The sequence below is a fragment of the Cervus elaphus genome, chromosome 8, assembly GCF_910594005.1.
Source record: "Cervus elaphus chromosome 8, mCerEla1.1, whole genome shotgun sequence".
Lineage (NCBI taxonomy): Eukaryota > Metazoa > Chordata > Mammalia > Artiodactyla > Cervidae > Cervus > Cervus elaphus.
Window position 1 is genome coordinate 26,444,607 of NC_057822.1, and position 12,399 is coordinate 26,457,005.

The 12,399-nt window shown below is 45.7% G+C and overlaps 1 protein-coding gene across 1 annotated transcript; it reads right to left on the reverse strand.

The window, feature by feature from the left end:
- Window positions 1-405: 405 nt before the first annotated feature.
- Window positions 406-6,786, reverse strand: LOC122698194 (the record flags this gene model as incomplete). Its single annotated transcript, XM_043908880.1, is given in 5 exon segments — window positions 406-1,449; window positions 1,531-3,911; window positions 3,914-4,805; window positions 5,797-5,914; window positions 6,719-6,786. Coding segments are annotated over 5 exon segments (4,503 nt in total), but the record flags the coding sequence as incomplete, so codon positions are not given.
- Window positions 6,787-12,399: the final 5,613 nt, after the last annotated feature.

The window sequence follows — 12,399 nt, forward strand, 5'->3', positions numbered from 1 at the left end:
CACCACAAGTTTTCCAGTTATTTTTTACATAGCCCGGGCAAGCCCAAAACCCCAACCTATGGTTTTTTATCCCATCCCTATAGTATTTATCATAGAGACCGTCCTGCTTTGCGAAGAGGCTTGAGAGGTCGAAGTTCAGGTCCGGCCACCAGGTGTTTGGAGGGTGGATTCCTGAGGTCTCATTGAGCAGCTCATGAGTTTGCCCGTCGTTGAGTTTCCATGTGATCTTAGCAGGTTGATGGGGGTTATGACTGGTCGCTCCTGGGTCGATGAGAGCTGCCATCAGCAGGAGAATTAGGAGGCCTCCCAGCGGACGAGTTTCAGTTTCAAAGGATTTGACGGGTGAGGACTCGCCTTCCATTCTGCTCGCGCTTTTTCCTGTTCTTCCGATGTGGCTTGCCGCACGTGATTGCAGTGAACCCAGGGTCCAATCCCGTCGACCTTGACAGCGGTAGGAGTGGTAAGGAGAACGACATAAGGGCCTTTCCATCTAGGTTCTAATACTTTAGATTGGTGTCGTTTTACCCAAACCCAATCACCTGGGCTAATATTATGTGAGGGGAGGGCCCTCTTGTTTTGGCCCTCATGTATCTCTCGAATCAATTTCCAAACATGGTTATGCACCTTACTTAATGCTATCAGAGTTTGCTGGAATTGTCCCAAAGTAGGGGGTGGCAGACATTTTCCTTCGAAAATAGGATACACAGGAGGGGGTCTTCCATACAGAATCTCAAAAGGAGTAAGATTCAGCTTATAAGGGGTGTTACGTGCCCGAAAGAGTGCAAAGGGGAGGAGAGTCACCCAGTCCCCACCAGTCTCTATTGCCAACTTTGTCAAAGTTTCTTTTAAGGTCCGATTCATTCTCTCAACCTGTCCTGAGCTCTGGGGATTATATTCGCAATGTAACTTCCATTTCATCCCCAGAGCTTGGGCCAGCCCTTGTACAATCTGGCTCACAAAGGCAGGTCCATTATCAGAGCCCATAGTCACTGGCAGCCCATACCTAGGCACTATCTCCTCTAAGATCTTTTTAGCAACCACTATTGCTGTCTCTCCTTTAGTGGGGAAAGCTTCTACCCACCCCGAGAAGGTATCTACCAGAACCAACAGATAGCGGTACCCATACTTGCCTGGCCTTACCTCGGTGAAATCTATCTCCCAATGTTGCCCTGGCTTTTCCCCTCGGTACCTCGTTCCCGAGTGCTGCTTCTTCTCTGCCCTCATCAGCTGGCACGCTTCGCAGGCTTGAATTATCTCTCGTACAGTTGCATTTTGTCGAGGGAACCTCAGGCAGGCCGTCTGGAGAAGTGTTAGGGTCTTTTTTTCTCCCAAGTGTGTAGTTGTGTGCAGGTGTTCACACAGGTGACGACCCAGGGTGGCAGGCAAGATCAGGTTGTTGTTTTGGTCTCGGTACCATCCATCTTGGTCATCTTTCTGGAGGGTGGTATCCTTGTTGATCCAGGCGAGATCAGGGAGGGAATATTCGGGAACTGGTGGCAAGGTCCCCATACCAGGGGGTGGAAGTCCCACGGCTAATATGGGGGCGGCGTAGTCCCGGCTAGCCGCTTCTCGAGCGGCCGCATCAGCAGCACGATTGCCTCGCGCCTTAGGGTCTTCTCCCTTCTGGTGACCGGGGACATGTACTATAGCTACTGCCCGGGGCAGCTGGACAGCTTCCAAGAGCCTGCGAATCTCAGGCAGATTTTTGACCTCTTTTCCCTCAGCTGTCCGAAATCCCCTTTCTTGGTATATGGGACCTTGAATATGGGCAGTGCTGAAAGCATATCGGCTGTCAGTAAAAATGGTGACTCTCTTCCCTTTGGCTTGCTCCAGAGCCTGTATTAGGGCAATCAATTCTGCTTTTTGTGCAGAAGTGTTTGGGGGTAGTGTCTCAGCCCATATCGTCTGCCCTGAATCATCAACTATGGCGGCTCCCGCCTTCCTTTGCCCATCTTTTACATAACTGCTCCCATCGGTGAACCATACTAGCTCACTGTTGCTTAGGGGTACATCAGTTAAGTCTTTTCGTGCCGCCAGGGCCTCAGCCAGTATCTCACTGCAATCATGGAGAGGGCTGTCCTTCTCTGGGTTGGGTAGGAGCGTGGCCAGATTTAGGAAGCAAGGGGTCTGAAAACGCACCCGTGGGGTATCGAGCAGCAAGGCCTGGTAGTGTGTCAAGCGGGCATTGGAGATCCACTTACCCGGCGGCTGCTTTAAAACCCCTTCCACGGCGTGGGGGGTGTAAACCGAGAGTTGCTGTCCATACGTCAGCTTGTCAGCGTCGCGGACGAGGAGGGCTGTAGCTGCAATGATGCGAAGGCAAGGGGGCCACCCAGCGGCCACCGGGTCTAATCGCTTCAAAAGGTATGCTACCGGCCGCTTCCATGGTCCCCATTGTTGAGTCAAGACCCCCTTTCCTATTCCTTGCTTTTCATCTACAAACAGCTGGAATGGCTTATTTGGGTTAGGCAGGGCAAGGGCTGGGGCTTCTAGTAGGGCCCGTCTGAGTGTCTGGAAAGCCTGTTTCATTGGCTCAGTCCAAGTCCACTTTGGGGTCTCTTTACTTCCCTCATATAAGGGCCGGGCCTTCTCAGCAAACCCCATAATCCACAGTCTGCAATATCCAACAGTCCCCAGAAACTCTCTCACCTGGCGGGGGTTTTTGGGCTCTGGTATCTGCAATATTGTTTCTTTCATGGCCTGGGTTAGCCACCTTTGCCCCTGCCTGATCTTATACCCCAAATAGGTGACCTCTTGCCGGGCTATTTGTGCCTTCTTTGCGCTAGCACGATACCCCAAGATGCCTAGGGTTTGTAATAGGTCCCCAGTGGCACGGCCGCAAGCTTCCTCTGTGGTTCCAGCCAACATAAGGTCATCTACATATTGTAGCAGAATGACCTCTGGGTGGCAAGCCCGATATTCGTAGAGGTCCTCACTCAGAGCCTCATTAAACAAGGTAGGGGAGTTCTTGAACCCCTGTGGGAGGCGGGTCCAAGTTAATTGTACTACCGATTGGCCTTCCCCCTCAGTCCATTCAAAGGCAAATATCTCCTGGCTCTGGACTGCCAGGGGTAGGCTGAAAAAGGCATCCTTCAAGTCCAGCACAGTGTACCAAGTGTACTCAGGCAGTAAACTGCTCAGGAGGGTATACGGGTTAGGGACAGTTGGGTGTATGTCACTCACCCGTTTGTTGACTTCTCGCAGGTCTTGGACAGGTCTGTAATCTGTCCCCCCTAGCTTCTTCACCGGCAGTAAGGGGGTGTTCCAAGGGGATTGGCATCGCCTGAGAATTCCGGCCTCCATGAGCCGTCGAATGTGAGGAGTGATCCCCCGCCGAGCTTCTTGGCTCATAGGGTACTGTTTCACCCTCACAGGAATTGCCTCGGCCTTTAGCTCGATGACGACCGGTTATCTCTGTTTAGCTAGTCCCATTCCTGCTGTTTCTGCCCAGGCCAATGGATATTTATGGACCCACGGTTGTACATCTAGTGCTACGGTCTCTGAGGACTTAGGCGCAAAAAGTCTGTATTCATCCCTTAAGGCTAGGGACAAGACATGTATCGGTTGTCCAAGTCCATCCGTAACTGACATTCCCCCGGGGTCAAAATGGATCTGAGCATTAACTTTAGTCAACAAGTCTCTTCCAAGTAGAGGGGCTGGGCATTCTGGTATCACCAAAAACGAATGGGACACCTGGTGGGTCCCCAGATTTACTTTCCGTTCTGTGGTCCAACAATATCTTTTTGTCCCCGTGGCTCCTTGCACTAAGCTGGCTTTCTTAGACATTGGTCCCAGTTTTTTATTTAAAACAGAGTGTTGGGCGCCAGTATCTACCATGAAGCCAACGGGTTTCCCCTCCACATGTATGGTTACCCAGGACTCGGGGAGGGGTGCCGAGTCTCGACTCCCCAGTCACTGTCTTCCCCCGCATATAGAACTCGAGTTCCGGGGGCGATTTTCTCTCTCTGGGTCATTCCTCTCCTTGAGTCCCTCTTAGGGCACTCGTTTTTCCAGTGCCCCTGTTCTTTGCAGTAGGCGCACTGATCCTTCTTTAGGGCCTGCCTTTTTGGTTTTTCTTTTTCTCCCGTCCGGGGGTCTCGAGGTTCCCTCAATTCTGTTCCGGCCTTTAACCCCGCAAAAAGAATCTGGGCTAGCTCCTTCTGGTTCTTCCGGTTTTCCCTCGCCCTATGTTCCCTCTCTTCTTTCCTGATCTTTTCCGCTAATTCCCTTTCCTCCCGCCGAATTCGCTCTTCCCTTTCTTCTGGGGTCTCCCTATTATTAAATACCTTTTCAGCTACTTTCAGTAAATCCTGTATTGTCTGTTCTCCCAACCCCTCTACCTTTTGTAATTTCTTCCTAATATCTGGGGCTGCCTGATTCACAAACGCTAACAAAACTGCAGCGCATGACTCCTCAGCCTGGGGGTCCATAGGTGTATATTGCCTGAAAGCTTCCATCAGCCTCTCTAGGAAGGCTGCGGGGCTTTCAATGGGCTCTTGCCTTACTGAATTTACCTTTGCCAGATTTGTCGGCTTTCTTGCTGCAGCCCGCAGGCCAGCCATTAGAGTCTGGCGGTACACTCGGAGACGCTCCCTACCTTCCACCCGCTCAAAATCCCAGTTAGGCCGCAACAGAGGAAACCCCTCGTCCACAAGATGAGGCTGGGCGGTTGGCCTCCCGTCGACCCCTGGTACCCGTTTCCGTGCCTCTGCCAGAATTCGCTCCCATTCTTCCGTGGTGAAGAGCACCTGCAACAGCTGCTGACAATCATCCCAGGTGGGATTATGAGTGAACAAAATGGAATCTAAGAGGTCAATGAGGCCTTGGGGCTTCTCTGAGAAAGGAGGGTTTTGGGTCTTCCAATTGTACAGGTCACTCGTGGAAAAGGGCCAGTACTGATAGGTTCGCTCTCCGTCCGGGTTAGTTGGTCCCACTCGGACGGGGAGCGCCTGAACAGTGGATGAAGGTAACTCTGGGTCCCCAGGGTCTTGCTTACCCCTATCTCCCTTAGTTTTCCCCCGGGTCCCCAATGCCGGTCCCCCTTCACGGTCGGTTCCCATTGGCCCTCTTAATCCTCTCGGTTCACCTGTGGGAGCTTCTCTCCTCGGAGGGGATTGCAAGGAGGGCACATATGGCGGAGGCCTTATCTCCGTTTCTAGATCTATCAGGTTTGGATAAGATGATTCCTGAAGGACTGGTTTTGGGTCCTCTTTCTTTTTGGTTTCCTCTGGGGGGGTCTCCATCACCAGGACCTGTGAACTGGAGGAACTAGGAAGTTTGTAAACAAAAGGTTTTAACCATTTAGGCGGATTTTCCACTAGATCCTGCCAGACCATGACATAGGGGACTTGACTCGGATGGCCCCAGGGATCAGGAGCCATAATCTTCTCCTTCACAGCCTGTATGATGGACGGTTGAAAGGTGCCTTCCGGAGGCCATCCAACCTGAAAGGCGGGCCACTCTGCAGAACAAAAAGTTATTAATTTACCTTTTTTGACTAGCAAAGACAAGTCATGGGCCCTGGCCCTGACATCCGAAAAATGGTCAGTCATGAGAAAAAGTGGGGTAGATTCTCCCTGCCCCATGGTCAAAGAATAAATGGTAAGGGAGAGAGAGAATAAGTCAGAAGTGAGAAAGAACGATGCACCAGAAGAGAACGAGACTAGAGACCATGCCGGCACACACAAAAACACGGAGAGCCAAAGACAAACACACGGACAAACAAACGTCGGCCGACGACACAGCGCTGGGTTTTCGGGCCCCCTGAATTTTCTTGCCTCCCGGTAGCAGATTCACCTTACCGAATGGCGTCCGCTGTTCACCAGACTCGGGGTCGGGAGAGGAACCTTTTTTCCCGCGGAGTCGGCTGCCTCCCAGCGCGTCCGCTGGCCCCGGCCTTACGCCGTCTTGCTTCCTGAGCACCGGTGTTATTATTTATCCTTCCCCTTTGTCCTGTAAGCGTTCTCTTCTCCCTGTCAAGGGATCCCGGACGAGCCCCCAAATATTATGCCCGATGTCCGAATCCCCGAGCGGGGAGAGAGAGAAGGCTTCCAAGACAATGCAACTCGCAAAAAGGGAAGTTTATTACTGTCTCGAGCCAGGGCTTTCTGCCACAAACATCACAGTGGTGCAGGGTCAGAAAGCGCCGAGCTCAAGCTTGGTACACAAATTTATAAGATATGCAAAAGCGGTTAGTAGCTGGCTTAAGCGGATTGGTTACATGTTTGCAAAGTAATTCTATCGGTAGAGACTTTCGCGGGCTTTTCAGCTCTCCCTTTGTTCTTACTGGGCGCATATTGATTGGCTGGCTCCAGGTTACCTGATGGGGGTAGGGAATCTTACCATTTCGGGGGAAGCTAAAACTTAGGTCCAGGCCGCCCGTCATGGTATTAACCCTGGCAGCCTCACACAAACAAAACCCCAAATATCTGTATTTATGGTACTTATATACTGGCCTACAAATGTTTAACACATGTATTAATCATATAGTATCTATAGTGAGTGTAACAACAGAAAAAGAAGGCTTAAGGGAAAAGAAGACTGAATGACTTTATAGCTCACTTAAGGACACACCACTTCAACATATGCAACAGTTACAAGCAAAAATTATACTCAGGTTTGGGACATATTCATCTTATTACAAAAATATGGATTCACTGATTTATCTCCACCCTGCCCCAGATCCGCCACACTTTCCATGTGTTCCTCCATCATTTACCTGGGGGCTGAAATGCCACATTTTCCTTCCTTGGAAGCAAGTCTTTCCTGATGAGTTCTGGGTGGCATATTATGCCACCCCCAGCCCTGCTGGCGGCGGAGGAGGACATGGCACCTCCAATCTGCTCGTTTCTTTCAGGCGCCCTAATTGGAAGTCCTGCCTCGAACACATGGCCAGAGCGAGGAGCCAAGACAAGAACAAAGGACAACTGCTCACATGTGTTCCTTCCCAATCTGGTCCAGGCTTCCTAGCTCAGCAGGGAGGCGACAGTGCAAAATGCTAAATGCTGAAGGGTCAACAGGCAGAGAGCATGGTCGCATCCCCTGCAAGCCCTGGGCATGTGAGAGGAAAGGCTGGCTAGATGAAATTGTATAAGGAACTAAAATAGAAGCGTAGGAATAAAATAAAATGGAAGAGAGAAAATTAAGGGAGAAGAAAGCCTCCATTTCTGGACAGGCTTGCCTTTTGTCTTTCTAAAATTAAAGATGCTGAGAGAAGGTAAGGCTTTTATTCCTTTAAAAATTAAAAAAAATATATGTATTGAGGACACATTACACTGACATTATGGGAAGAACATTGAGGGAGAAATGGCTCGACTTGGGTTTTAAGTGTTAGTCACTCAGTCATGTCCAACTCTTCACGATTCCATGAACTTTAGTCTGCCAGGCTCCTCTGTCCACGGAATTCTTCAGGCAAGAATACTAGAGTGGGTAGCCATGCCCTTCTCCAGGGGATCTTCCTGATCCAGGGATCAAACCTGGTTCTCCCGCATTGTAGTCAGATTCTTTACCATTTGAGCCACAAGGGAAGCCCTTTGGGATTTAAGCTAAGCTCTAATTCAAGCTCATGTCTTGAACCATAAACTCATGTATGTGGTACATATCCTACTTCACATCTTAGATATGCCATTTCCTAACTCTTCCTTGTTGAAACTGAAACTCCAATACTTTGGCCACCTGATGCAAAGAGCTGACTCACTGGAAAAGACCCTGATTCTGGGAAAGACTGAGGGCAGGAGGAGAAGGGGACAACAGAGGATGAGATGGTTGGATGGCATCATCGACTCAATGGACATGGGTTTGGGTGAACTCCAGGAGTTGGTGATGGACAGGGAAGCCTGGTATGCTGTGGTTCATGGGGTCGCAAAGAGTAGGACATGACCGAGTGACTGAACTGAGCTGAACTCTTCCAAGACCAGAATAATAGGAGTTGAGACACAATGTAAGATTTAATGTGGGAATATTTTTACCTAACTCTTTAAAAGTGATCAAATATGTCTCCTGTAGATAATCCACATGAAAAAAGACTGATAGGCTGGGAGGAGAAATAGAAACCCACTTGCAAATGTTTTATGAAAAGGCACACTTTTTTCAACATAATAGATCTTCAGGTGTTTTTATCTTATATTGTCTTCTAGTTAGGACTCAAAACCCTCTATTGATCTCAGGGAAAACCCATCCTTCCATCACCACTATTCAAAGCACATGTGCAAGTCCTAGTCATACATAACATAAAAATAGAGTGTTGTTATTTTGATGTGGGATTTAGAGGTGGGGGAAGGGCAGTTCATTGCCTTTCTAGTTTCCATTCTTCCATTGCTTTTTTCTCCAGTTACCCTCCTTGTCTTCCTCTTCCTCTTCTTCACCCTTTTTTCCTCAGCTCTGTCAGCATTTCCTTGGGGAAGTCTTCCTTGCCTGTCCTGACCAGGTAAACTTGTCCTATCAAAAGTTTCCATGTACATCTCCTTCAATAAAAATATACACTTAATTGTGAGATTTTTAAAAATTAGTATCTTACTCCTCACTAGACTCCAAGTTCTCTGAGGAAGAGACTATGTCTGAGTTTTAATCCCACCATTATTTTTCCAGTAAATAGCCAAGTGCAAGGCAAAGAGTGGGTACCTAGTAAAACACATTCAATGGATGGATGAATGGGTGAGTGATTTCGTGTATAGCAGTCACTAGGGTCAGGATGAGGTTAAAGTAAAAATAAGGCTTAGTCTCCTTTTGCACAAAGTAGAAATAGGAGAACAAATACATTTAGGAGGGGAGATTCCAACAAATCACTTACAGCAAGTATCTGTATCTAGTACCATGGCTCAGGTCTCCAGATATACATATATTAAGAATAATTTGGAAATCTTAACCTCTAGTTTGATACAAACTAGTTCAGGAACTGTTCAAAAAGAAGAGGATCCAAAAATAGATCAAACCTTGAAATAGAAATAGGATTAATACAGAAAGACCCTTTCTAAATCTTGGGCACATTCTAAACTTTATGAAAATTTTAAGAAACTAAGTTCAAGAAGAATTTATTTGCAAGTGATGATGGGTGAACATAGTTCAGATGAATTCAGCAGCTCTAAAAGGTGGTTATTATTTTTTTAAAAAAGAAGAAAAATAATCTTTTCAGAAAGATTTTTCTTTTCTTTCTCTCCTGGCCAATATCTCAAAAATAATTAATTGCATGCAAAGAAGAAAAAGAAGCCAATGAACTTCTAATAGGAACCATCCTGAGAGTATGAAAAAAAAAAACAGGGAAGAGGAGGAGATGGAATCCATTAAACTCTCCAAGTATCTGAAACCTGCCAGCAATAGCAAAAATCAAAATGAAACCTTATCTTTTTGAAGTTCCTCCACTACTAATTGAAAGGTAAGAAGGCTGGTTCTGTATGCCTTAGGAAATGAAGACTTAACAGATGTCTTTATTGAAGACTCGGCTGTTCTAAAGGAAAGGAAGATGGATAGCCCTTCCTAAGCCCTTTTGTCATGTCATGTCCAAGTTCTGTCACCTAAACCTGATACACAATTAAACAATTGGCTAGGGTGTTGTCTTGACAGATTATTTGCCATGCTGGAAATGAAGAGATATTTGCTGCACCATTCACCTATCTTGCTGGAAATGTTCCTAATGAGCAACATTACCAGCAGGAATTAGTCTTGTGTTTGAGAACATCTCTCTAAATGGGAAAGGAAAAGTCAAGTTTAAAGCAAAACTATACAAATTAAAGGAAGAAAAAAGGTAGGCTAAAATCAAAGAATGGCACTTTGAGGAGATTAAATGGTCTTGTCCTTCATCTGAAAATAATTTCAAGTTAATCAGATTACTATAAAATCTATGAGTGAGTAATATTTGTAATAATAGTTGAATGTGTGTACTCATTTAGATACTTTAAGAAAATTTACTTTGTACCCATGTTTAAACCTTTTATTCAAAGCAACTGTCTCTAAAATATGGTACTTCTTTGATGTGATGAAGGACCTCATCAACACATATTAATGAAGCTTGAAGCCTGGAACGAACATTTGCTTCCCCTACCTCCAACTTCAGCAGAGGTGATAGTGTTATATGATCATTTCTACTCTGTCCTAAGTCAAAGCATGTACATGGTATGGAACCAGTTATTTTTCTCAAATGAACATTTGGGTTTTCATCACTATCTTAAATAGCTGCAAAACAAGATTTTGTACATGTTGTATTGCATGATCATATACCAGTGCATCCATAATCATACCTGTTCATAGATAGAAATATGGAATGTCATACATATGTCATTAGGCACACCCATGTGTGTACCTAGATGGATATTATCCAAACATGAATGTGTAGATATGTGTCCAAATATATTTATATGTATAGTTTTGTCTCAACTTTTAGAATTGTCTGGTGTTCAGATTTTCTTTCCTCATAAGCAAAGAGGGGGAATCAGAGAAAAGGCTACTTAAATTCTACATATATAGTTTTTAAAAGTTATTTTACATAGGGTTGATCTGGAGTACTTGTTCAATATACTGATTTCTGAAGCTCAGGATTCTGCATTGTGATAGCTTTCAGTGATCCCAGTGCCTAGTGACCCCCATAAGCTCTGGTCTAGTGGCCAAGTCAAGTTTAGACAAACACAATCAGGAATGTTTGCTTCTCGAAGAGATTGGCAAGCTCCAGTCTGCTGCCTGTTTTTGTTCAGCCTGAAAGCTAAGAATGGTTTTTGCATTTTTAAATGGCTGGAAAAAAAATCAATAAATATTTCATGGCACATGAAAATGATATGAATTTCAACATTCAGTGTCAATAAATAATGTCCTATTGGAGTGGATCCACTTTCTTTCATTTATGTATTGTGAATGGCTGTTTTCATGGTACAATACCAGAGTTGAGTAGTTGCAGTAGAGAACATATGACCCACAAGGCCTAAAATATGTGTTCTCTGACCTCTCACAGGAAAAGTGTGCTGACATCTGCCCTAGAGCCCCACCCCTATTCTTTCAGTGGCCTTTATGTCTGTCCAAAGGACACTCTCTGCCTCCTCAGATCTCTGCTTGTCCTTGAAGGAGGACCTGACATCTTGTCATCTTCAGCAGTTTTCTCATTGTTAAGTCTTGGATTGTCTCAAAATATTCAAATATTATTCCCACTACTAAAAAATAAATAAATAAATAAACCTCAATGAAAGAATTAGAGAAAATAGAGAAACCCCACTGGTGTCATTGAAATAACACTGTGAAAGAATGGATGGCTTTGTGGTATAGAGACCTCATTCCTATGGTTATTCACAGAAGGTTTAATGCTCTGCTGTTGCCATCTTGAAATTCTTAATAATATTTGGACAGAGGCTCCACATTTTCATTGTACATTCAGGCCTCAGAAATTATGTATCCAGTTGTACCTGCTATAGAGGCTGTTGCTTCTCATCTTGAACCTGGAGCTGGAGAAACAGAAGATCCAGAAGGAGACGCTGAGGGTCCAGCTGTTGCCCAATGCCAAGCAGGTGAACCATCAGGTAAATGACAACAGGTGCAGATGGCAATGATGCCTCAAGATTACCACAGACCTTGCCAGTAAAAGGGAATGTGATCACTCCATATGCACCATCTACGTCTCCCCAAAACTGTCTCTGATAGCCCTTGCTAAATCAGAACTATTCAGGAAAAGAAGTTTGTTGGAAATGCAACACAAGCTTAGCTAAGTTGATACATTACAAATCCACCATGCATGCCACTGTATGTGTATTGTGGCCCCTTTTTATCCAATTGTGTTAAACAATAGCAGCACCTCTCAAAATCTCCCCTAGAGTAGAATACCCCAAGTGTCAGAGGAAAGTGAAGAGACTCCATCAGAGGCTTTCTGCTACAAGTACAAAATTATGTTAAGTCTTATTTTACTTTGAGAAATCCATATGACTTGTGTTCTGTTCTGCAATAGGGCTGCATTTGTTTCAATGTACAAATGATACTTTCAATTATTTATGAGTAAAATCAGTTAATTCTTTTCCTTAAATTCTCAAGCACAATTGATGTCCAAAAAGATACACTCCACCACTTGGCACCTTGACAAAGATGATGCTGCTGCTGATACAGAATATTCAACTCTACTGAAGAATTACTATCAGTGAAAGTGTTAGTCGCTCAAACATGTCCAACTCTTCATGACCCCATGGACTGTAGCCCACCAGGCTACAGTGGAATTCTCCAGGCAAGAATACTGAAGTGGGTAGCCATTCAGTTCTCCAGGGGATCTTCCCAACCCAGGGATCAAACCCGAGTTTCCTACATTGAAGGTAGATCCCTTACCATCTGAGCCACCACAGAAGCCCCAAGAAACTACATTAAGGATTTTAAGTGGATTATCTCATTTCACCTCTGTCACGTTTTCATTTAGTGAAATGGAAACAAGGCAACTAAGGT